The sequence below is a fragment of the Lasiosphaeria miniovina genome, assembly GCF_030549165.1.
Source record: "Lasiosphaeria miniovina strain SMH2392-1A chromosome Unknown B0T26scaffold_5, whole genome shotgun sequence".
Taxonomy (NCBI): Eukaryota; Fungi; Ascomycota; class Sordariomycetes; order Sordariales; family Lasiosphaeriaceae; genus Lasiosphaeria; species Lasiosphaeria miniovina.
The window spans coordinates 1,186,189-1,210,553 of record NW_026848224.1 but is presented as its reverse complement, the minus strand read 5'-3'; the positions used below and the strand labels follow the sequence as shown (position 1 = coordinate 1,210,553).

Here is a 24,365-nt window from a genome sequence, read left to right as displayed (position 1 = left end):
ACTAATCGGCGACCATCTACTACTGGGCGATGAGGAGGCGCTGCTGGGCGATGATAGTCTCCTGCTGGGCGACCAGCAGCTTCTGTAGTGGGCCACTATCTTGTAGCGGTGGCTGATTGGGTGTTAGGAAGGTCGCTACTCGAATGAAGAGAAATGGAGAATGGAGATTGACCTAGGGTATTTGGAACGGAAAATGGAGATTTGCTTGAGGTGTCTTGCCCGATCTGGTTGATATGACTAGGTGGCAAGACTGGGTGTCAGGGTCGCTGCTCGATTGAAGAGAGCTGGAGATAGAGATTGACTTACGGTATTTGGAATTGGAGACGGAGGTTGAGTTGAGGGGTCTTGGCTCGATCTGGTTGACGGGATTGGATGGAAATGGAAGATGGGAAATAGGAAAAGGAAAGGAAAGGAAAGGAAAGGGGAAAGCATATGAGGCCCGGCCCTGGCTCCCCAAATCCCGAAAGCTTATCTTAGCAACCACCTTATGTCTCGGGTCCCAGCGGTAAGCCGCCAGCTTCTCCTGGACCGGCTGAGAAGTGCTCTGGTAGATTACGGCCTTGACGAGAGCACGAGGGCACAATCGCCGCGCCATTGTTTCTTCTCGGCATCATCGTCAGGAGGCTCGTCGGCAGGCTCGTCAGCAGGCTCGCCGACCATGTCCTCGATATACTCCTCTAGTCCCTGTCACGGCACAGCGCATAGTGAGTTCACTGTAGCTAGCCGTGTTACGTCATCTTCCAAGAAACCCAATTAGGCTTAGCTTGCGGGTCACGTGTAACCTTCGCCCGCAAACCTTCTTTCATGGAAAGAGCCCAATTAGGTTAGCATGTGGGTCACGTGCAAACTTCGCCCACAACCTTTTTTCACCGATCGCAGCTCCTGCGATCTTTCTTTCTTTTTTTTCTTTAGCTTAGTTTTCCACTAAATGAATACGGCACACTATTGGCAATTGTCCTTTCAAAGTCCTATCAACCGTGACAGTCCCATTGCTTCTAGGGCGCAGCAGAGAGAGTTCTCCCAGCATCGTAGGTTCGAAAGGCCAAGCAGGGTGAGAACCTTGATCTCGAGGCTGCAGCGGCTGGCGTTCAGTGGACTCGGCGCTCGCTGAAAATCCGGGATTTCGATGGTCGGAATGCCGTCAAAATTTGGGGTGCGCGCGAGGTAATCGCTTGATCGCGGCTTTAGGGTGCGGGTGGAACGCTGTCAATGAGCTGAGTGGTTAAATTTGACGATGCGCTCTTGAATGGCTTGCTGGCTTGTGAATAGGTAGGTAGGTAGCTTTGTACAATGTGGAGGTGGATAATATCACAATGTGTGCACTGATTAAGTGCTGAGCTGGTGGGGGAGTAAGGCTCACGACTATATAAATGTGTGGGCGAAATCTTCTCGTCGGGAAAAAGCGCACAGCACGTGCCAGCTGAAACTAGATAAACTGGGTTCGTCTTCCATCCGAACGTGCCTAGAGATGAAAGGAAGACGTCGACCTCAAGAGTCTCAAAATCCAGGGGCCAAGCCAACCATAAAAGGCCCCAAAAAGTCCATCTTGCCGGCATCCACGCCCTGGCTGCGCAGGGCCGAGAACGCCATGCACAAGTGGAACATGAAGTTTGGGATGCCGTACCCAAGAACATACTCCCTGCCGCCCCACGCAGCCGTCTGTCCGTTGCCGTACGTGACCTGAAGCTCCCTGTCTTCGACGCCGTCTAGGAGGTCAGCGGGCTTGGTGGCGCCGCCCTCGAGCTGGGCGATGGTCTTGTCGACGAGTGAGATGAGCTGCTCCAGGGTTACCCCTTCTGTAGTCCATTCTGGGGGCTCCTGCGGGGTGCCGGTCAGGAGTCCCAGCCCACTGACGGCGAGGTTGGTGCAAGATTGCACGTGGAAGGCCAGCGACGCCGAGTCGTTGGGGGATTTGGCTGACGGGAGGGTTGCGGCGGCGGCGTGGGAGCATGCTTTGGTGAGAAGGGCTTTGAGCGTGCGGAGGCCGCGGAGATCGAGGTCGATGCTGACGTCGAAGGCGGTGACGGGCGGCATGCTGGTGATGTTTTGGTCCTTGTGTGTGTGTGTGTGTGTGTGTGTGTGTGTGTGTGTGTTGGAATCACCAGGTTCCGGTACTGGAAGCAACAGTGCGTAACTGCGCGCCGAAAACTGGTAGTTCAAGTAATAATTGTAGACGTATATGTGTATCTAGAAGAAAGAGGTGGCCGTAGGCCACTTATATAGAATCCGTGGCCCTGCGCCTCCACCGCCACCTCTGTGTGGCTGACTAGCGCGTTGTTCCAACAGTTTGTGTTTGTGTGTGTGTGTGTGTGTGTGTGTGTGTGTGTGTGTGTGTGTGTGTGTGTGTGTGTGTGTGTGTGTGTGTGGTGTGTGTGTGTGTGTGTGTGTGTGTGTGTGTGTGTGTGTGTGTGTGTGTGTGTGTGTGTGTGTGTGTGTGGACAGCGTCGGGTGTCGATGGGTAGATGGGTGAGATTGAGTTGCGGGGGCGGGGTCACTTGAAAGGGAGGTATTGTGTTGGAATGCTGGAATAACGCGCTAGTCAGCCACAGAGAGGTGGCGGTGAAGGCGCATACATTAGCCACATGGGTGGCGGTAAAGGCGCAGGGCCAACTCTTTCTTCTATCTACAGATACATCAACAATCATCACTTAAACCACCAGTTTTCGGCGTGCCGTTATGCCCTATTGCTTCCAGTACCGATACCTAGTGATTTGAGTCGGAGGATAGGAGGATCACCCCCTTGCTCGCTATTCGAATTCTACATGTGTCCAAGGCGGGCAATAATTACACGCCAAAAATTGCAGGATTGCGCTGAGAACATGGTAAAAGGGGCTCCGTAATTTCTGTACATCGCTGCACGATTTACATCCATCTGGCTTGACCATAGTGATAGGCCCGATCGTCCCATGATCGACCCGCATTCTTCAACAAACTCTATCGCCGGGCTTACGGAATCCCGAAGGCGCGAGTGCACTAAAACCCTAAGATCATCGCTAAAGACCCATGGATTTCTCAGGGGTTTACATACATCCCAGCCCCTAAACGTTTGTTGGTTTGGTTCTCTAGAACTTCTATGGCAGTATCTAAGACTTTTTTCATCTTGGTAATGTGTACCAAAACCGCGATACCCCGAGGTTTCTTTTGCTCGACTTTACTCACAAATCAATTCGTTATTATCCTTGTTGTGAGTGCCTGGTAGTACCACGCGAACGAACGCTCAGGGGCTAGGGTGTATCTTGTTGCAGCATGTCGACGACACGTATCCCAATCTGGGGCTCTCCTTCGTATTCTTCCCTCAGTCCCTCCGCTATCCGCGCATAAATCGGCAGCAGCCCACGGTCATCGAGACGTGAAGGATAAGAATCGACAAACTTGGACCGGAGTTGGACTGGGGGAGTGACGTCCACCGGCACGACTCGGACCATGGACGACGAGAAGATAGTCATGACGGTGAGGAAGTGGGATAAAATCGCCGTAGTAGTGACTGAAACATCCCTGTTTTTGATTGTCTGGAAGGGAACCAGAAATGGGAATGGGATGTAATCCAAGAGCAAGGCGCTCTCCCGCCGGCATTACTTTTGGCATTTCGGAGGCGGATCCAGGGAGCAGAGACCTTGACCGAATAATCGACACATGACCAGAGAGCAGCAGCCAGGCTCACGACAGCCGTCGGTCCGTAAGTCCAAGTGTAATCCAAGTTGGCACCGGGAAAGACGGTTGCGAGACCCTGGCATTTTTCAGAGGCGATGAAGAGACCCTCGACCGAAATGACTAGAGCCGCAAAGGTCGCCATGAATGCGTAAATGGTGCGTCTTTGAAGAGAGAGAGACTTCCATCTGCAAACAGAGTTGTCCAAGTTGTCAGCGGAGCGCTCATTATCGTGACCAGATTTGATGCTAAACGTGAATAGGGGTACCTCGAAGACGGGGTCGGCAAGTGTGCCCAGCCACTCATTCCCGGGCTTGGGCGAGGAAGCTGCCTCGGACGTCTGCGAAGGGGTGGTGTGATTAGTTTCCAACACAGCTTCGGCTTGACAGATAAAACAAAGGATCGCCGAAACAATTCCTACCGTAGTTTAAGCGCGCAGCGCAAATCAAAACAGCGTGACTACCTTCGTTGCATTGCAGCAGGGTGAGGGGCACTCAAATAGTACCGACCTAGTTGTCGGGGAAGAGGCAGACATCCTGGAGATCAACACTGAAAGGCGGTTTAGGGGCTCTGAATATAAATAAATACCTAGGTAGACATAGAGAATGCCGCACTTTCGGAAGAGGCGCATGCAGTTGGGGCACCCACCCTATCACCACAGCCACCCACGCAATTAAGGTACCTATAGAAAGTCCACCATGGCGGCTGTCGTCGACTGTCGGCCTTTTGGTGGTTAAATCAGTGCTTTGTAATGAAGCCTTCTATATGTGCACGTACTTACCTCAGCTCTCTAGGTATCTGTAAATCTGTAATTAACTGAATGGGGGGATTCCTAGGCAAGTCAACGGAGCGAGCCAACAAAGCAGTCACTGGACCTAAACTCAACATCACGACACCATCAATAACATCACCACTCCACTTGATCAGCCTTGCTTGCAAATACGCACACGATCACGCATAGGATTCTGTTGTTATGGTTGGAAATCTACGCTTGGGAAGCTGCATTTCAAAGCACCGGCTTTACCGCTCAAAACATGGCCCCCAACCAGGACAGCCACCATTGTAGATTGGACGATGTACGTAACGATGGAGTGTGTGCCCTGAAGAATTCCTAATTCCTAATTCACCTTAATCTACCTATGCAACAGCGGCCCAATGCGAGACGGGAGAGACGCCATAATCATATTTCAAAATTTCCCGGCATCTACCTAACGGCATATTAAAACGCACCCGCACACATGGCCATCGTGTTCTGGCCGTTGAGACTTCTTTCGTTTATATCCATGTCTCCTACGGCTGCCATTCGCCCCGACCATCCCCAAAATAACTGCCCTGGTATTTTCATCCCTTCTCCCCATCCTCCGCAGACGCACTATTTGCACTACACGTTTGTATGCTCTGTCCCCCTTCTCTCGACGCCCCGCCCGTGCGATATCAACAACACATTACTGCGATGAGCCGCCGGAAATGGTAATGATTTGGCCTAGACCGCCACAAACTGTCAGCAATGTTCATTGACCAAGTTCACAGGAAGAAGGCTCACCATTGACCCAGCCGCCGTCCCCGCTGGCCAGGAAGGCAACGACGCGGGCGACATCCTCAGGCACGGCGCAGCGGCCGAGCGGGCAGTGGTCGGCCATGAGCTTCTCGATCTTGTCGCCGGGGAAGTCGGGGCCGGCACCGGGGATGTAGTGCCAGGCGTTCTGGGTGAACATGTCGGACTTGATACCGCCGGGGGCGACGCCGTTGACGGTGATGCCCTTGACGCCAAAGTCGGTCGCAAAAGCCTTGACCATGCCGATGACGGCCATTTTAGAGGCGTTGTACAGGGCGTGGTCCTTGACGCCCATGAGGCCGGCGGCGATGCTCGTCATGAGGACCAGGCGGCCATCACGCTCGAGATGCTTAAAGGCGGCCTGGCCGACGAAGAACTGTGCACGGGCGTTGAGGTTGAAGACGTGGTCATACTTCTCCTCAGTCACCTCTTCCGTCTTGTCCCACGACTCGGTGCCGCTGTTGGACATGACGATGTCGAGGCGGCCAAACTCCTTCTTGGCCGCCTCGAACAGGCGCGCAATCTCGGGCACCTTGCTGACGTCGGCCTGGATCGCCACGCCGCGCGCCCCGTTCTTATACGACGCGATCTCGTCCACCACCTCCTGCGCCGGCCCCGCCGACGACACGTAGTTGACCACGACCGACGCCCCGCGCCGCGCCAGCTCCAGCGCCACTCCCCGCCCGATGCCACGGCCCGCCCCCGTTATGAGCGCGACCTTGCCTTCGAGGCTGGCGGTGGGCACGGCGATCACCATTGTGTCAGGTGCGGGTGTGGTTGCAAGAAGGCGGTGGTCGAGGCTGGCGATGCGATGCGATGCGATGCGATTCGATTCGATGCGATGCGGCGACGATACGATTCGATGCGATGCGGTGCGATGCTGGGTATCAGAGAACAAGAAAAGCGCGGGAAAAAAGCGCGGGAAAGGGAAGAGCCAGACCACAGGAGGCGGAGAGCGCGGAGGGATTCTTTTTATTTGAGCAATAATAGCCGCGTAACCTGCCAGTTCCAGGGGGGGATGTGGGTAAATCTCCCGCCCGTTTGGGTCCCTCGCTTTCCTCAAACCCGGGCTTCGAATTAGAGCAGGACGGAGTTACACCATGACGGTACTCCGGACGTCCTTCAGCTTTCGAGCTTGCCGTACCTTACTCGAGCGCTGGGGGGTGTACTGTCCTGTCTACCATTTCGGAGTGGGGCGGGGAAGGGCCGGACACAAAGGCCAGGCCGGCATGTCCCCGAACCCAAGTCCGGCGGAGGCACATTCTGTGCAGCGTGCGTCCCTGGCCTGCGTGGGCAGTTTTTGGGATGCCAAGTCGCGAAGAGCGAGAGACGCGAGAAAAAAGAAAAGGGAGGAAATGGCGAGCCGACCAACACCGAGCTCAGCTCCTCCATTTTATTTCGTTGCGCTGCGTCGCGTCGGAGTCGTGTCTGGGGTTGTTGGTTAGATTGAGTGCCGGGGGTTGTTGGTTGGATGGAGTTCCGGGGGTTATTGGTTAGATGGATGGACCGACGGATGCAAGGACCACGAGCAGGCAGAGGAGGCAAAAACAGATTCATGCACGACCAAAACCGGGCACTAATCAATGCAGAGTCCAGCGATTGCGCCAACGAGAACGCAGCAAGCAAGCTACATTGACTCGCAGCCGTCTCTAACCCTGTCCATGCCAGGCAAACACAACCCTCATCCCCTCAAGACGCGCGAGCTCCAAGCAAAGCCCAGAAAAGGCAGTAACCAAATCCGCCGGCCTCTCTACTCGAGCCGCTCCCGTGCCTGGCTTACCATGCACACCAACACCCACACTCGCACTCCCCCATCTCGGCCTCTCTGCCGGTGCCACGCGCTCGGGACACAACACGCAGAGACCGTCGGCGAATGCACCCGAGCCGCGTTTCTGCCCTGCCCTGACTGCTGCAGCAACAGTCCAGCCAACTGGTTCTGACGTCTGCCGGCCCGGTTCGGGCTCTAGTGCGCGACACCAAAACACTAACAAACACCAAGAGGTAGTTCGCGAAAAGGTGGCAATATTTCAATAAAATAACATTCAAAAAATCATGACAATATCATACCTCCCTGCCTGCCTACTTGTCTGACAAGACGGAATCCAGACCAGCCTCTGCCTTTGGTGAAGACGTCAAGCGGTGCCCGCTGCCATGGTATCTCCGCTCCCACACCCCGTTGACTAATTACCTACTTACTCGGCCGACGGCGACACGGGGATGGGCTTCTCGGCCATGGCGCACAAGCGGAACATGTGGCGCGGGCGGGCGTTGCCGTCGTCGTCGAGATAGTCGACCGAGGCGGTGTCTGGTAATACCTGTCAGCTTCTTGTCTCTGGTGGTTGATTCACGAGGGGTGTGAATTCTTTCCAAATCTAATGAAAGGACAACGTAAGAAACAGAGAGACCGTGAAAAAAACAAGCCAGACCACCGCTAAACACCACACAACACACACACACACAACACCCACACAACACACACACACACAACACACACACACAACACACACACACACACAAATGAGAGAGACGTACGAATCAAGCTGCGATTATCAAACATGACAACAGTCCCCGGCTGCCACTTGACGCGGGCCTGGAAGTCGTGGCCGGTCACAAGATGGTTCACCAGAAAGTCATTGATGAGGCGCGACTCGGGGGCCTTGAGCCCTTCGATGCGGGTGAGGAACTCGTTGTTCACGAACAGGCAGCGGCGGCCCGTGACGGGGTGCACGCGCACGATCGGGTGGCGCGTCTCGACGGGGTCCTTGCGGAACGGCCGGCCGGCGGCCTTGGCGTGGCCGATCATCTTGGCCGACGTGTGCACGGCGGTTAGCGTGTCGATAAAGGTCTGCATGGCGGGCGAGAGGCGGCTGGTGGGGCGGGTGTCAGTCGCATGTCGGACTGAGAGGGTGTTCGGGGGTGGGAGAGACTCACTTGTACCCCTCGTCGGCGGCGGCAAAGACCGTGTCGCCGCCGACGGCCGGGCCCTCGAGCATGCCCAGCAGCACGTAGCCGGGGGGCTGGATCTCATAGCTAACATCCTGGTGCCAGAGGGTAGTAGTCGGCTGGTGCTCGAGAAAGCTCGCAATCTCCTCCTTATTTCCATGACGATGGATGACGTGGAACGCGGGCTCGCCCTTGACGCAGCCCGAGACGGGCTGGTAGTTGAGCTTGCCAAAGTGGCGCATGAACTCGCGTTGCGCCGCGGGCCCGGCGTCGATGAGGTCCTGGGCCGGGAACGCGAGCACCTTGCGCTGGGATATGAGGTACGCAAGCTCGTCGCGCCCCGCCGCGTCCAGCGCGCTGAGCTGCAGCCCCTCGACGACAGACGCGAAGCCCGGCTGGATGTCGGTCACGGTCACGCCGGGCCACCCGAGCAGGTTCGGCAGCGTCCTGTCTGTCACACGCAGCCCGGGGTCGGAGAACGCGAACGGCGCCAGCGGCTCAAACCACATCTCGTCCCACGTCGGCAGGTAGTCTAGGTATCTAGTGCCCTGGACCGCGGCGTCCGATAGCTTGTACGGGATATTGACATCGTACGTGATCTTCTCGGCCTTCTTAGGCTCGTCTGCTTGACTAGCTACAGGCGCGCTGGCGACATCGGTCTTGCCGGGCATTTTGGGTATATTTCTCTGTGTTCACCTTTGATGCGTTCGTCAGGTCTCACCTTTGATGCGTTCGTCAAGTCTCTCTCTGGGCGAAACACCTGGGAATCGAGGGAGCTGGCTGTCTGGAGTTTTTAACGTCACAGTGGCCCCCAGGGCCGCAACGGCCTCGAGCCCGTGGCGGCCATCTTGGGACGCCATGTTGATCCAAAAATACACCCTATTTCCGTATAGGTGTCGTCTCAACAGAGGCCCGTTGACAGGCTCGCTCGCGTCAAGCCCGCGGACCAATGGGGCACAGCTAGCGAGCGGCCAAGTCCGAGACCCTCGGACCATGGGATGAAACCAACCAGTGGGGATCACGAACTTGGCCCTATCAGAAGGGCAATACGGTTCTGTGCCGCATTCTGCTCCGGACATGCACTCAAAACCTGGAATTTGGCGATGTCACACATGCTCCCAAGTCTATCTGCACGTCGACTTGCTTAGCATTATGTATATGTAGTCCGTCTGCTGAATAGGGCAACCCGGACCAGTGTGTGGTCTATAAGAAGCAGGGCTTTGTCTCGGACCTCGAGCCACATCCAGCAACGAGCGGATCGCAGTCACACAGCGGGGTAACCAAACTGCGATTGCTTCATCATGTCTGGCCCAGAGAATGTCCTTATCGTCGGTGAGTCCTTTCCTGATCTGGAGCCGATTCTCAAGCAGACGCGATAAGCTCAGCGAGGCAGGCCATCGTGACCGCATCGTAGCTGCAGCAGACACTGACGGTAGGCAGGCGCAAATCGGGGAATCGGCTTCGAACTGGCGACCCGATTCGTCAAGAAGGGGTACAATGTCTGGGGCACATACCGGCCCCAGACGCGGGGCGATAGCTCAGTGTCGGACGTGAGCGGCGCTCCCATCTCTCGCGCACGGCGAGGTCGGAGGCACACGGCGTGCTGACGCAAGGCCAGCTCAAAGGAAGCGGGGTGCATACGATAGAGCTCGACTTTACCGACGAGGCTTCCATCAATGCCGCAGCGCAAGAGTACGGCAACAGGCCGCTCGGCATCCTGGTCAACTGTGCAGGTAAGCAACCACCTTCCGCATGGGCGGACCGCGCGCCTCCTCCCTCTTGTGCATCGATGCGACCCTTCTTGCGTTGCTTCCCGAGACTTGGATGCCAGCTAACTCGCGGGAAAAGGCGTCTACCACCAGTGGGATGACAAGGCGTTCACGGAACTGTCCGCGGAGGATTTGATGGTCCACTTCAAGGTCAACGTCGTGGTGCGTGACCAACCCTTTCCCCCCGCCCCATCCCCATTGGGCGAGGAATCGAGACCTGACGGGCAGCACGGTGCGGTGCAAGCATCCAGGGCCCGTTTCTTGCATCCAAGGCCTTCCTCCCAGCGCTCGAGAGGGCGGGCCAGGGCAAGATCGTCAACGTGTCGTCGGACATGGCGAGCATCGCCGGTAAATAAACAGTCCCCGCTCCAATGCAGAGTTGAAGACTGATGGCGCAGACAACACGGGCGGCAACGCCTGCTACCGCGTGTCCAAGGCGGGCGTCAACCAGCTGACCAAGACCATGGCCGTCGACCTGGCCAAGCTGGGGTCCAAGGTGCTGGCGCTGGCCGTGCACCCGGGCTTCGTGGCGACCAAGATGACGGGGTACTTTGGGAAGGACGACATGGACGAGTGCATGGCGGCGCTGGCCGATGTCATTGTGCGATTCGGCACTGCCGACGGCGCGGCGATTCCCCACGGGGGCTACGTGAGGTGGAATGGCGATATCATGGCCTATTAAGGCTTGACCAAAGGGGTGGGGGCTGCTGAAGGAGGGAGGGGCCTGGGGGGAGGGGGGCAACCGCGCAGCAACCAGAGAATAAACACCCGCCGTCCATGAGATGGCGCCATCAAAGGGAAAAGCGAAAAAAATTAAAAAAAAAATAGCAAGAGGTGCAGAACTGCAAAGTGCCTAGACAATTGAGAATTAAGTACACGCCATTAATGCAGACAAGAGCCCTCCTTCAGGCCGGTTGCCATGGATGTGTGTTGGTGTTGATGGCGATCGGCTGGGTCAAACTCAATTGAGAGACAACAATCCGTCCAGAACGGGTCCGAACTGAAGGACGGGAGCGCAGGATGGATGGAAGCCTGTGGGAGGTAGGTGCGCTGTGGGAGGTAGGTGCGCTGGGAGAGTTAGGTGTGCTATGGGATATGGGTGCGCTGCAATGGCTCGCGCGCCCGCGCTGGGCAGCCGCCGCCGTCGCACGGCAAATCTTGTCGAATCGCTTGCCCGCCGACAACAGCGACAAAACAACAAAGCTGCCTTGGGCGAGACCATGGGAGGCGGCTAATATAACCGTCCGTCTTAACACCTCGAATAAGCCCCAACCAAGGGCCCAAAACAATAGAATGGTGAATGCAGTTGCACGACGACTGCGGGTTTTGGCCCAGAAACTGGCCAGAAAGTCGAGCCATGGCCGCAAACCGCTGGCAGCAAGGACCTCCCAGCAAGCTTTTGGGGCAATGCACGGCGCTCAGGCTAATCTACCAGGGCCCTAGGAGTCGAGTCGGCGGGCGGCTTCTGCTGGCTGACGTTTAGCGAGTCCCAGCACTCGGGTTTCAGTGGGCGTGGGCCCGGTGGGCGGCAGCTAACGACTGGTGGGCACTGCCCCCACTTGTTGGGCGGCAAGCGCCAATGGCGAGCGGGCGCTGACCGAGCGTGGGCTGAAGAACCAAGAAAACTGCCTTGGTTGTCCTGACAACCGCGGTCGCCGGCGCAAGAAAACAAAAATCAGCGCAACCATCATGGGGGCGCATTCCCCATACTTCTCGTGCATCTCCTGCTGCTACCCATTTCCCAACAAGTCTCGCGAACTGCCTGGCCTGCAAAACCTCTCTGCCAATTAATTGAGCATCAGAACCGTCAAACACATCAAAATACCTACCTGAGCAAGACAGACCAGACCTACTCGTCTGTTTGAGAACAGAACTTCAGCTTGCCAGCCCGGGGCTGCTGCACTCGCCCTGCCAGCCTGCCTGCATAGGCAGTAAACTCCAGATCAAGACAACCGCAAGGTCGGCACCGACTGAGCACAACCACGCGACTCCAATCGCCCGGCCGCCAGGCTTGCGCTGCGTGAGGTTAGTTGCCTCCATTTACCTTGTGTCCTCCGATGGGCTCACAGCTGGGGCTGCAGAGGATGGGATGGAACTGACAAAGAAGGGATGGAAACCTTGCCGATGGACAACGGCTAACTGGCGCGCCCGCAGTCTCGGAACCACATCGACCAGCACTCTGTACGGCACACTGTAGCAGAGCGCGGCAATCTCGACCATCGACGACAACGACACCCTCTTCCGAACTCGACTTGCATCTCCTAATGCTGTCCAATCCGCCGCCCCAGGCGAGTGCGCTGCACTCGCGCCAACGGCAACATCGACGACAAAACTCGACGCCGTCGGCCTTCGAAGCCGTCAAGATCGCCCCCCTGCCCCCCTTCCAGCAACGACCACACATGGGGCACCGCCGCCGCCTCAGCCTCGACACGCGGCGGCACCCGCAGCTCTCCCCGACATTCCGGCAGGACTACGCAACGGTAAGTACTTCGACAACTAACCCAGGATTAGCAACGACACCACAGCATGGACTGCGAGAATCGCAGCAGCAACGCATCGCCCGCCCGGGCTCTGGCCAGCCCGCCTTTGGCGGCCTTGCAGCCGCACAACACCAACTCCAGCAGCTGCAGCAGCAACATCAGCAGCAGCAGCAACAGCAACAGCAACAGCAACAACAGCAGCAGCAACAACAACAACAACAACAACAGAACCCAAACGATGGCTATCTCCTGTCTCCTCATGGCACACCGCAACACCAGCACTTTGTCGACGCTCTCGCGGCCCAGGGCCAGATGACCGACATGTCCAGCGTGCCGTTCGACGCTTACATGGGGCCCATGAACGCCATCATGAAGAAGAACCAGGCGAGTTTCGTGGCCAACGACGGCATGAGCTCGGCCAACGACTTTGACTTCTTCGGGCCCGACAGCGCGCTGTCGACGCCCACGTTCATGACGTTTCCCGAGGCCAGCCCGACCGGGTCGGCAGGACACGGCTGGATCTCGGAGGGCGAGACGGCGAGCACGCACACGCGCCGCACGTCGAGGAGGATAAGCAACGGCATCCTCGACAAGGTGGCCAAGTTCGAGGCCATGGGGACTGGTCTGGACATGTCTGCGCAGAGACCAGCCACACCGCCAACACAGAATGACACAGGTCGGTCATGCACATTACCTGAACGAGACAACGCAATGCTAACATCGACCACAGGTTGCTTTCCCCCAACACCCACAGAAACACCCCACGACAGGATGGCCAAGCACAGCAACGCCACGCCGCAGCAGCAGCAGCAGCAGCAGCGCCCGAGCCGGTTCTCGGACGACTACGACGAGTCGATGGAGGAGACGATCAAGCCGATGCGCGGGAGCCGGTCGAGCAACCGCAACTCGGGCATCTTCCAGGACCTGCGCCAGCAGGCCGAGGCGCTGGCGCACACGCACACGCCGCAGCGCGCCAACACGATGCCCATGGCGTTTGCCGGGCATGGTCTGCGCACGCCCGACTTCATGAACATGTCGAACCTCAACGACGAGTTCGTCAAGATCGAGAACGCCTTTGACGGGTTCCCGGGGGTGCGGCTGGACCTGTCGCAGGAGCTGCAGCCGGGGAACCACGACGCGTTCGGCAACAAGCCCGACCTGCAGCCGTTCCCAGACCTCGACTCGCAGGACACAGTGATGCCGCACCCGCACGGGGCATATTCGCCCTCGCACCACGGGCTGCCGTCGTCGCCGTCGCGGCGGGGGTCGCCGCACCGGCGGACGGACTCGCTGGCGTCCATCGCCAGCGCGGCCAGCATCGCGAGCATCAACATCGACGAGACCAAGACGGACACTGGGGTGACGAGCGACGACATCGCGCTATACATCGAGGGCCCGGACGCGGGCGACGGCAAGTGGGTGTGCGTATACGAGGGGTGCCTCAAGCGGTTCGGGCGCAAGGAGAACATCAAGAGCCACGTGCAGACGCACCTCAACGACCGCCAGTACCAGTGCCCGACGTGCAACAAGTGCTTCGTGCGCCAGCACGACCTCAAGCGCCACGCCAAGATCCACACGGGCGTCAAGCCGTACCCGTGCGAGTGCGGCAACAGCTTCGCCCGCCACGACGCCCTGACCCGCCACCGCCAGCGCGGCATGTGCATCGGCGCCTTCGACGGCATCGTGCGGAAAGTCGTCAAGCGCGGGCGGCCGCGCAAGCTGCGCCCGGCCCTCGACGAGCGCCGCGAGAAGAGCGAGCGCACGCGCCGCAAGAACAATGCCGCCCCCGCGAGCAGCAACAGCAAGCACCACGCGTCGACGAGCTCCGTCAGCAGCCAGTCGGGCTACTCGGACAGCTCGGCGGCCAACTCGCCGGCGGCGCACCACGCAGACCTCGACCACAACTTTGACGGGCTCATGGACGACGACGCCTTCCCCGACATGGACATGATGGACGTGGCCATGGCCGACCTGCCGACGGCGGCGACGAGCATCACCACGGCGTCGCCGACGCTGGATCCGAGCAGCCTGGGGCTGGCCGGCAACGTGTCGACGGCGCCGATGCCGAGCGCCGCTGCCACCAGCACATCCGACGACGTCGACGACGATATCCTCGCCAGCGTGCTGCGCTCTGCCTCGTCGGCCGAGGTGTACGCCGCCTCGCCGTCCGCCATGAGCAGCTACAGCCACACGTCCCACGCCTCCGCTGCACCCCGCGCCCGAAACAGCACCTCGGATGCGGACTACTACGACCTTCCGAGCATGTACACCCACCCCACAACCATCGCGCCCACTGCCACCGCAACCAACCCAGCCTCCCCCGCCAAGAGCGTCGCCAGCCACTACACGCACCTGCCGGGCACGCCGCCGGGGCTGTCGGCCAGCAGCAGTTCGCCGCCACCACCAACGCGAGACCCTCCCTCCTCTGCCACCACAACAACCACTGGAGACACGTTCTTCGACGACGCCGACGCCGACGCCGACGCCAGCGGCATCTCGGACACGAGCATCGGGCTGGGCACGACGGCGGCGGCGCACGCCGCGGACGATGACGAGGACGGGGACAGTAGTTTGCTCCTGCAGTTCGCGAGCGATATCGACCACCCCCAGCCGCACTCACAGCTGTCGCACTCCCATCTGCAGATGCAGATGCAAATGTCGCTGCAGATGCAGATGCAGATGCAGATGCAGCACCACAGCTTGGGTGTGGGCGTCGGCGTCGGCGGGATGTTGCTCGGCAACGGTGCCGCTAACACAGGTGCAGGTGCTGGTGTGGGTGTGGGTGTGGGTGTGGGCGTGGGCGTGGGCGTGGGAAGTGGTAGCGGTGCCAAGTTCGTCAATGACGAGGACTACGACGCCGCCGTCAGCATGTTTACGAATGTCGACGATGTGTTTTTCGGCAGCTCGTGAGGTTCTTTCGTTTCGTTTCGTTTGTTTCGGTTCGGCTATTTCCGCTCCCCCATCTACGCTCTCTGCTGCTCTGTTCTTTTCGCGAACCTTTGAGAGAGAACCTACCTCCTTTATGACGATTATGATGCGAGCGGGAAAGAAAACTGGTGCCTGCCTGCCACGGTGCCGGGTCTGTGCGTGTGTGTGGGTGCGTGTGTGTGTGGGTGCGTGTGTGTGTGTGTGTGGGTGTGTGTGAGTGTGTGTATTCTAGATATCTGGTGCTTGGTTTCTTGGTTGGTTGCTGCTGCAGACCACTGTTTCTGTTTCTTATTTTAATTCTGTCTGGGGTGGCGTTCACGAACCGAATCGTCGTGGGCTCTGTACAACTAGGGAAGGGGACGGGAAGGAAGGGGAAAGGCAGGCAGGAACGAGGTGCAGCGGGGGTTTATTTAATTCTTTCTCGTTGCGGGCAGTTGCGGACGAGGCCGGCGGGCGGGTGTTTTTTTTTCGTCAATCAGCTTTCCGATCACGCCACGTTCGGCTCCGAGACGACGGATCTCGGATGTTTGGATATTTCTCTTTTGCTTTTTTACTGGCATGGGCTGGGCACGGGAAGAAAGATTTTGGGTCGATGACGTTTCCTGATTTTGTGTCTTGTTGTCTCTTTTCCTCTTTTGCGCGGCCCGTGCTTGTTTGGCGGGTATATTTTAGAGTGGACCGACGTTACGGGACAGTGCAGGATTTCGCGTCTCATGTCACCATGTTTTCGGCTCACTGCTTAGCCGCTCTACTTGCCTACCTACTACCTACCGTATTGATGCTGGGGTTTTTCCTGCCTGCGCGAAGCACCGCGCGCGACATGTCATGTTTCGAGCCTCCATCCCACACAGTGTCCCCGTCTGGCGGCGATCAGTAGTGCGCGCACGTCAACGATACAACTAGAAGACAAAGTGCTGGTGAAATAGCCATCTACTACCGCTGTGTGCAACTAAAACTCGAATCAACTTGTAATTACCGCAGAAGACGCAGCAGCGGCCTCCCCGTAATCCACCTCAAATAGACTTTGGCCACCGAAAAAAGCACTACAACGAGCATCATAAAAATGAGCAAGACGTTGAAGACCATAAAGAGGCCCGTCACGAAGCAAACAGATCGCACGTCGGTATAGACCTCGATGTCGGTGACCACGCGAACGTCGTGTCCCTCTGCCCCTACCCCGTTCAACAAATGTGCTCCGTTCCCGTTGACCATTGGACGCACCGCCCCGTCCTCATCTTCTTGCACGTGTTTGGTCGGGACTGCGGCCCGGACGGGCACAATCTCCTGCGTAGCGGGAAGCAAGACACGGGTCAGTCTTCAATGCATCGAGTGACTGGGCACGTTGGGGACATCAAACATGCCTGTGTCATGACAACATCGATCCAGGCTTCTCTAGGGTCGTTGAAGTTGTCCTGGGGTCTCATGACGTGTGCCGTCCAAGGCGAAACAAATGTGAGCCGGAAAAAGCAGCCACGGCGGCTCCAGCTGCATTTTCTCGCGTCTCCGATCTCGTCGGCGACGGGGCCGAGGGCGGGGTTGGCAGAGATGGTGGTTGTGGGTTCGTCTGTATTAGCAGGGTGGGTGATCTCCTGTCCTGGTGGGTGCGTGTCCGCGACGGTATAAAGGCGCGGCCCAACGAGCCCGCGGCCCAGGGTCCGGTCGTGGAATTTGAACCATTTCTTCGTGCGCGACAGGCCGCCGGCCATCTTTGGCCGTGTGAATGAGCTGTGGGCGGCCGACGGTAGAGTGACAATGAGCTGTACTGGATGACTGGGAGACAAAATTGGCAGGGCCAGCTTGTCTTGCTGCTATTGATGTGATGCTTGAGGGAAAGCTTGGAGGTTTGCGAGCGCTCTCCGGCTTCGGGCCAAACAAACACTCCCATTTCCATGCCTCTTTCCGCTTACTGGCTGTTTTTTTTTTTTTTCGGAAGGAACGCATCACGGACCGGGTGGGGGCAAGCCACGGCTTGATGGGAAGGAAGGGCCCAGACTGTGACCTGGTATCTCTGGAAGGAAATAGGGATTGATCCACACTTTCCTCGTGAGATACGGGTCGATCTTTCCATGTCTCTTGGATCCGCCTTCCTGGGTTTCCAAGTCCATTTCTTGATGATAACCTTGATCTTATGGCGGGCATGGCCATCGCTGAGACGGTGAATCCTCATCAGACACGTTAGTCATCGCTTTGATTCGGGGAAGACCGGTTGATCCGCCAAAACAACCGTTGGCCCCAAAACAACCGTTGGCCTAGAAGCAAGCGGTATTTCTCTCAGCACCGGTAGGATTATTCCAAGACGTCCGGAGTTCATTCTTGGTACTAGTGGTACACGGAATATCTCGGAACATCTTCTCTAGACGGCGTGTCTACCACTCTATCCGAAGTTGGAGGCGTCTGAACCATTTGTGAGCAAGGCTCGAATCGATCCAATCGTTGCCGCGATTGTGAAATTCAGACGGTAACATCCCATGTCTATTTCAACAACTAAAGCCAGCCGCATCCTACATATGGGTACCGTAGCCCGGTCCCATGTCCAGTAGTCAAGACTCCTGCCGAGGTGTTTTCTCTCGTCTCTCTAGGGGCGACTTCCACGGCTAGATATATCACCAAAGTGAACTGGGACTGGGTTACATTTACCATGTACACACTATATCAGGCAGCCTTGACAGTTCACGAGCAGACCCTCGCCTTCATCATGAGTCCTGCATACTTTTGCAATCCAGTAATTACCTAAAGCATGTCAATTGCCAAACCTTCCCAGGCATGATTCGAGCAGACACTATGGCCACCGAAAATGAGCCAAGACTAGATGCATTCATTCGAATCAACCCAGTCTCCGAACCATCGTCTGTTTCGGCTAAGCATTCAGAAAAATGACACACAAATATTTTCTATTAACTAAAGAAGAAAAAAAGAATATTAGCCCAATAACCAAACAATAAGACTCGAGCCCCCCGTGTTTCATCCTCTAAATCGATCCATCTCAGCTGTTGTCCTCTCCTCTCAGCCCTAGTAGCGAACCAAAGCGTCCCTATTGTTCAGTCCGCTCACAACGCCCCCGTTGCCGCGCAGAACAATAGGTAGCCGGCTCTCCTCCGTGCAGGCACTGTAGGCGCACAGTCTCCGCAGCTGCAGTGGTTCGGTGCGATTTCTCACCCTGACTATAAAATCCCGTGAGGTCATGCTCAGCAGCACAACCTGAGCCGGCTCCTCACAATTTCACACAAAACAGCAGACAGGACACAGGAAGAGGCACGCAACTTCTCAGGTGAGCATGCCCGACTTCCCTGGCCGGACTCGACTCGGTCACTGACGCGTCCCCAGAGAAGCCGAGATACCCCGGCGCATTTTACCCTCTTTCAGGGGGCACACTCGGCGCGATGCTGTCGCCCGAACTACAGGCCTCGACGCGGCCGCTCTACGCCGTGGGCAACACGCCGGCAATGAGCCTGACGCGGTGCCTGCCGCAGGGCCTGGATGCCGACGTGCTGCTGGTCGGGTGCGGAGACGTGCGCCACCTCCTCTACACGGCGTATGCCAACCTCGGCTTCCCCGCGCGCCGCCTCGACATCACGGCCTGCGACCTCAACCCCCACATCATTGGTAATTAATATCAACTGTCTGACCGACTCACCAGAGGACCCCGAGACTGATGCTAGCAGCGCGGAATGTCGTGTTCTTGACCCTGGTTCTGGACGGGGGCGCGGCCGCGTCGCCCGCCCAGATCTGGAACATCTACTACCACTTATACGTGGACGCCGACGACATGCACGCCCTGGAAGCGCAAGCCGAGAAGCTCGTGGGGCTCTCCGGCAGCCTCGACGACTGGCACGCCGGCACTTATGGCACCACCATCCGCTTCTGCGACGCCGACTCGCTCGCCGACGTGCGCGGCATCTGGGCCGAGTACGTTCGGGGGGCGCAGGCCAAAGAGTCGCCCGCGTACCAGTCGCAGTTCGACGACAAGCTGGGCGCCTCGCGGCGCTTCAAGGAAAAGTGGTGCGGTCCGGGCTTCAACGTGCACTCGACGTCGCGCTCCGCCGCCCCCCTTTCGCGCGACATGGTCAAGGACCTGATCAAAGCCCTGGCACGTTACTGGCAGACCGGGCTGGCCAGGGCCGCGCCGCCTGCCACGAAGCTGTATGCCAACCCCACGTTTTCCGAGGCGCTGTCGAAGCGCTCCGTTCTGGCCTGGCCCTCCGATCCGCTCCTCTCCTTCCACCTCGCTACGGCCGAGGCCAACCTGACCGAGCTGTCTCCTCTGCGGCTCGACGACGACAAGGCGGCCGAAACCTCGCGGCTGTTCGAGGCAGCCCAGATGCAGTTCCGGGCTTGGGTGGACGCTTTCCGGGCTGCCGCGTCCGCTTCAAGCACGACCATCCGCTTCATCACGGCGGACGGCTTGGCCCTGTGCCACACCCTCCAGCACAACATTGAAACTGGCGCCATGTGTGCTCATTGGTACCGTCGCAGGCTTGGATTCCAGGCCCTGGAGTTGGCAAAGAGCGAGTACGGCAAAGAGGGCACGGCCCCCACCAAGTTCGACGTCATCGACACGTCCAACATCGCCGACTACTGCGGCGTCATCAACCTGCTCGTCTCGGCCGGCCCGCTGCTCAAGGACGCGCCGTCGTCGACCCTCTACACGGAGATCATGACGCGGGGCGGCGCGAGCGACAGCGCCAAGTTCGGCGCGCTCCTCTGCGGCCACACCAAGACCGTCTCGATCCTCCTCGGCCTAGCCCCTGTCGAGTGTTGGACCAACGCCACGACCGAGTCCGTCGTCGACGAGTGTCTGGCCGCTATTGCCAGCAGCGACGAAGCGACGCTAAGCGAGGGTGGGCTCAAGATCCACTCGCGGCTGGCGTGGAAGCACAGTCGGTTCTTCTCCGGCCGGACCCCGTCGGCGCCGTCGCAGAAGCTGGCCGTGAAGTCCGAGGACCTCGAGATCGTGGCGTACCAGATCTACCGCAACATGCTGGCCGACACTCGAGCTCCCATTGGCGCGCCCAAGTACAACCGCGTGAGCTTCCTGGCCTTCCTCAAGGCTATGTGCAAGACGGTCGCGGTGCAGCCGGCAGGGTCCGAGTCGCCATTCGTCGCGCAGCTGCTTACCCAGAGCCTCGGTAGGCCCGATGCCTCGGAGGCAGACAGCCTGCACCGCCACGACCTGCTTCTCGAGATGGCGCAGCTGGGGCTCTACTCGAGTCCTGAGCTCGACCCCGGTAGCAACGATCCCCCATCGGCTCCGTTCAGCAAGTGGGCGGCCATGCCCGCCACCGTCACTATCACGCTCGTTGTGCCGCCAGAGCGGTGGCAGGCTGAGCTGCGGCGCACGGGCGGGTTCGTACTGCTGGGCCTCGTGCGGTGCCGGGCCGCCAACAAGATGGGCTGGCAGGACGTAACGCGCCAGTCGCTGTACAGCAACATGCAGGTGGCCTTTGGCGCCATCGAGGCACACGGGACGCACGATCACGACGACTTTTTGGTGACGCTCCCCCGCGGGGACCCAGCCGGCTTCTCGGGGTCGTCTGCCCTCGTCGCCACCTTCAACGTCGCGGCGGCCACGCTGACGGCGCACGACACGCACGTGTCCATCATCTCGTACAAGAGCGTCGCCGCGTATATCGAATCAGGTTACCCCCTGGAGCCCTTCTTTGAGGCCCACGTCCTCGACGAGGACCACGTCTTTATCACAAAGAACCCCCCCGGCCAGAAGGGTCCTCATCACATCGTCGGCGGGTTGCCGCCTGCGTTGTCTGCTGAAGCCGCTCCGCAGCAGACACCTCAAGCTGGCACCGGCACAGCCTCAAACAAGCCCGAGCCCGAGTCCGAGCCCGAGCCCGAGCCCGAGCTGTCGGCCAACATCGACGGCAGCACAGGCGAGATCGTGTCGGTGACGCTGCGGCAGAACATCACGTCAGACCAGGGCAAGCGGCTGCTGGCAGACATCAAGTCGCCCATCACTCTGCGGCCCACGTCATCGTCGCCATTCACCGTCGAGCTGGTCCTGGGCGAACCGGGCGGCGTCATCTTCGGGCTGCAGCCGCTCGTGCTCCCCCTCACAGCCCCCGTGCCGATCCAGCTGCACCACACCAAGACGCGCGTGGCGCGCCGCTCGGGCTACGTCGAGGTCATTGTCGCCACGCCCGCCACCGATGCAGTCGCCGTCCCGTCGCCAGAGATGGACGCGTACCTGCTGCCGACGGCGCTGATGGAGTGGCCGGGGAAACAGGACGACGCGAACAAGGCAACAGTCCCCGCGACGCTCAACGTGCCGCACGTCAGCCTCGACACGCTGCCGATCCTTGCCGTCGACTCCAAATCGGGACTGAAGTTCCTGTCGACGCTCTCGTCGCTGATCTTCTCGGCGCGCGAGCGCCGGCTGCGCGAGGCCGCGCTAGCCTCAGACACAGCACCAGACTCTGCACGCCTCAACTTCAAAGAGTCCCTCTTCACCATGTTCAACGTGGCGGCGGGTCTACAAGGCGGCGCCACCGGGCTCTTCGCGCTGCACAACCCGTCGGCCGGCGGTATTCACATGCTGGTGTTTGTCAACGCGGTGCGGCTGGACGGTGCGGCGGCAAGCGTGGTTCTAGACGCAGCTGTGATTCCCTTCACGCACGCGATCCTGTCATCAGGCCGCCTCGAGGCGTTCCTGCTCGTGCTCCGCACGCTCGAGTGCTGCACGCTGATGGTCGATGAGGGCGAGCTGAGGTTGTGGAAGCGTGCTTTGCCTGCCTTGGCCGAGCGCTGCCGCACGTGGGAGCACGGCGAGCGGTGCCAGTATTCCGCACGCTGGGGCGGCAAGCCCGCAGCTCCCGTCAGTCTGGAGGCGGGCGAGTCTGTGCTGTGCTCGTGCGGCGCGGGCAAGCTGCCGGAGCGATTCATCGCGCTGCCGGGCTGGGAGGTGGCTGCGCAGTTCGCGACGCGCGTGGCGATCAGCCCCGTGTTCGCGACGCCATTTGTCGAGGAGCTGATCGATGGCGAAACGGCCAGGACGTTCAAGGCGGCGGCGAAGGCGGCTATAGCTGCTGAGAAGGCAGGCGGCGCGGAAAAGGAGGAGGAGGAGGATGAGGAGGAAGGTGGCGACGTCGAGGTGCCGGCGCTGGCCATGCCCGAGGCGTGCCGCGCGTGTGGGCGCATCGACGCCACGCTCAAGGCGTGCGGCCGCTGCCGTACAGTCAAATACTGCACGGCCGCGTGCCAGAAGAAAGATTGGAAGAAGCACCGCATGGAGTGCGAGGATGCCGCCGCCGCATGAGGCAGGAGGTTGTGTCACCTTTGTGTTGTGCAGTGTTTTATTTTTCTTTAAATTTTTATTTTAAAGTTACGAGTCCGTGTAGACCGTGGCGTTGGCCACGGAAGCTGCGTGGTAACGCCTTCCCCAACCCAAAACTTCATGATAGACGGGGAAGGGACGAGTGTGATAGTTTCTTTTCCTTTTTTTACTCCTCCACTTGATGGGGCCATTACTAGTTGTAACTAGTAATTAGCACGGCCGTCAAATATTGCACAAAACACACAATTCTTCAACTTTCCAGCTCACGCTGTGTGGCGTGGCGCAGTTTGCGTCCAAATCAAGCTGCCGTGTTTACCAGGTAAATCCACTGTGTCGTGTAAATATTCGGGATGCTGGACGCTGCGGTGCTGCGTGGCACAGGGAGCTAATATTCTCCCGAAGAAATGTCGCCGACTGTCTGGGCTGATCTACTGTGCTGCCGAAGATCCCAGCGTGTACACGAGCCCAAAACTCTCGGTGGTTTGACTTGATGAACCAGTCGTCTTCTTGCGTATTCTCTCTTCTCTCTACTAATTACCACTACAAAACTTAGGGCCAGCAACTTGCCCGCTTTAACCACAGCCTGGGTCAATCATTGGCAATTGCTTGCTTACTATTAACCATAATAGGGATCAGCGTAATCGTCTCAGCAGGCCCGTCAGTCTTATGGCTCAACAGGTGCAACGCCTTGTCATTTATCACCTCATCTCGATATCCAGCGCCATGCGTGATCTCAAGCGCCACCCAGACTCTAAGGCATTCGATAGCGGGGACTTCGAGTGCTTATCCTACGACATACTCCATATTGGTTTTCCACTTAGCTTGATGATTTTTGAAGGAGTATAGGTGCAGATTAGGGATTTTCAGGGAATCAAGTTCAGCTCAGTGGCGTTTAATTAACGGCGCCATCCCCGCTGATCAAATTTCTCAGAAATTCAGATATTAATTGTGTTGAATTTCTCTAGTAATTATGCCCTCATAACCTAGACTAGATAGGTACTTGGAGTAAGCGGGACTGGTCTCTTTATGTGAGTCCCCTTACAACCGTCCAGTAATTATCGGGTCATCTCCTCAACCACGCATAAAAGCTACGTAATTCCCTCCTCTCTACCCATGTTCACGGTCAATTGACTCACCGGCCACTTCTATCCCCCGAATCTTGACAAAACTGCTGGGCAGTCCCGTATAGCGAACCCGGCATGTTTGCCCTCACATCAAGCCCGGATTTGACAATCAGTCCGACCGTGAAGGGCAGTCTGTTTTGGCTGAAATCTTCGTCGCCGTCATAGCGATGGCCATTTCCGCCAACTTCCTGTCAGGTTTCATTGCTTCCAAGGGTAGTCATTGAGTTTGCCGGTTTCATACCACACTAAGTATACGGACCTGAAATTCTCAAACACCATGTGTCAGAAAGACGCACCTAAATCGGGTATGGTGCAGGATAGGGCCTGCACAGGCCACTGTAATTAAACCACCTTTTCCACGAGGTCAACACGGGCCCCGACCTCAGAATACAACAGACGAAATCCGCCCTTCGGGGCACGGCAGTTGGAGACGAGAATCAGGGCGGCTTTGAGGCACAGACAGTTCCTCGCATCACGCGTAGCCACAACGGCAACCAGCATAGTAAGCCCGCCGCTGCCAACCTCCCCGATAGTTGGTGCGAGCGTCGCCTATTGGCCATTCTTGAGGCTTGCTGTGAAAGGCACTAGTGGAGGCAATGGAGCGGTGGGACAATGTCCTCACAACTCGCGATGAAG

General features: G+C 58.3%; 7 protein-coding genes across 7 annotated transcripts; 4 read left to right on the top strand and 3 right to left on the bottom strand.

Annotated features, from left to right (window-relative positions):
- Positions 1-552: 552 nt before the first annotated feature.
- Positions 553-2,034, bottom strand: B0T26DRAFT_752916 (uncharacterized protein; the record flags this gene model as incomplete). Its single annotated transcript, XM_060445598.1, has 2 exons — positions 553-684; positions 1,522-2,034. The coding sequence occupies 2 exons, from the start codon at positions 2,032-2,034 to the stop codon at positions 553-555; spliced, it is 645 nt and encodes a 214-aa protein (XP_060294038.1).
- A 3,059-nt stretch (positions 2,035-5,093) lies between these two features.
- On the bottom strand, positions 5,094-5,960 carry B0T26DRAFT_648738 (uncharacterized protein; the record flags this gene model as incomplete). Its single annotated transcript, XM_060438023.1, has 2 exons — positions 5,094-5,131; positions 5,192-5,960. 2 exons carry the CDS (start codon positions 5,958-5,960, stop codon positions 5,094-5,096), a joined length of 807 nt encoding a protein of 268 aa, XP_060294037.1.
- Positions 5,961-7,226: 1,266 nt separating this feature from the next.
- On the bottom strand, positions 7,227-9,043 carry B0T26DRAFT_344029 (uncharacterized protein). Its single transcript, XM_060434507.1, has 2 exons — positions 8,135-9,043; positions 7,227-8,070 (listed from the first exon to the last, which is right to left on the bottom strand). Exons 1-2 carry the CDS (start codon positions 8,815-8,817, stop codon positions 7,635-7,637), a joined length of 1,119 nt encoding a protein of 372 aa, XP_060294036.1. The 5' UTR covers positions 8,818-9,043; the 3' UTR covers positions 7,227-7,634.
- Positions 9,044-9,447: 404 nt separating this feature from the next.
- On the top strand, positions 9,448-10,597 carry B0T26DRAFT_741712 (uncharacterized protein; the record flags this gene model as incomplete). Its single annotated transcript, XM_060444004.1, has 6 exons — positions 9,448-9,478; positions 9,587-9,696; positions 9,765-9,879; positions 9,995-10,077; positions 10,167-10,263; positions 10,314-10,597. 6 exons carry the CDS (start codon positions 9,448-9,450, stop codon positions 10,595-10,597), a joined length of 720 nt encoding a protein of 239 aa, XP_060294035.1.
- Positions 10,598-11,843: 1,246 nt separating this feature from the next.
- Positions 11,844-15,576, top strand: B0T26DRAFT_343998 (uncharacterized protein). The gene is made up of 3 exons (XM_060434505.1): positions 11,844-11,940; positions 12,070-13,071; positions 13,126-15,576. Exons 2-3 carry the CDS (start codon positions 12,180-12,182, stop codon positions 15,303-15,305), a joined length of 3,072 nt encoding a protein of 1,023 aa, XP_060294034.1. The 5' UTR covers positions 11,844-11,940; positions 12,070-12,179; the 3' UTR covers positions 15,306-15,576.
- B0T26DRAFT_343992 (uncharacterized protein) lies at positions 15,577-16,248 on the top strand. Its single transcript, XM_060434504.1, has one exon. It carries the CDS (start codon positions 15,847-15,849, stop codon positions 16,198-16,200), a length of 354 nt encoding a protein of 117 aa, XP_060294033.1. The 5' UTR covers positions 15,577-15,846; the 3' UTR covers positions 16,201-16,248.
- Positions 16,249-18,500: 2,252 nt separating this feature from the next.
- B0T26DRAFT_803712 (uncharacterized protein) lies at positions 18,501-22,895 on the top strand. Its single transcript, XM_060447101.1, has 3 exons — positions 18,501-18,591; positions 18,648-18,926; positions 18,986-22,895. The coding sequence occupies exons 2-3, from the start codon at positions 18,704-18,706 to the stop codon at positions 22,585-22,587; spliced, it is 3,825 nt and encodes a 1,274-aa protein (XP_060294032.1). The 5' UTR covers positions 18,501-18,591; positions 18,648-18,703; the 3' UTR covers positions 22,588-22,895.
- The last annotated feature ends 1,470 nt before the right edge of the window (positions 22,896-24,365 follow it).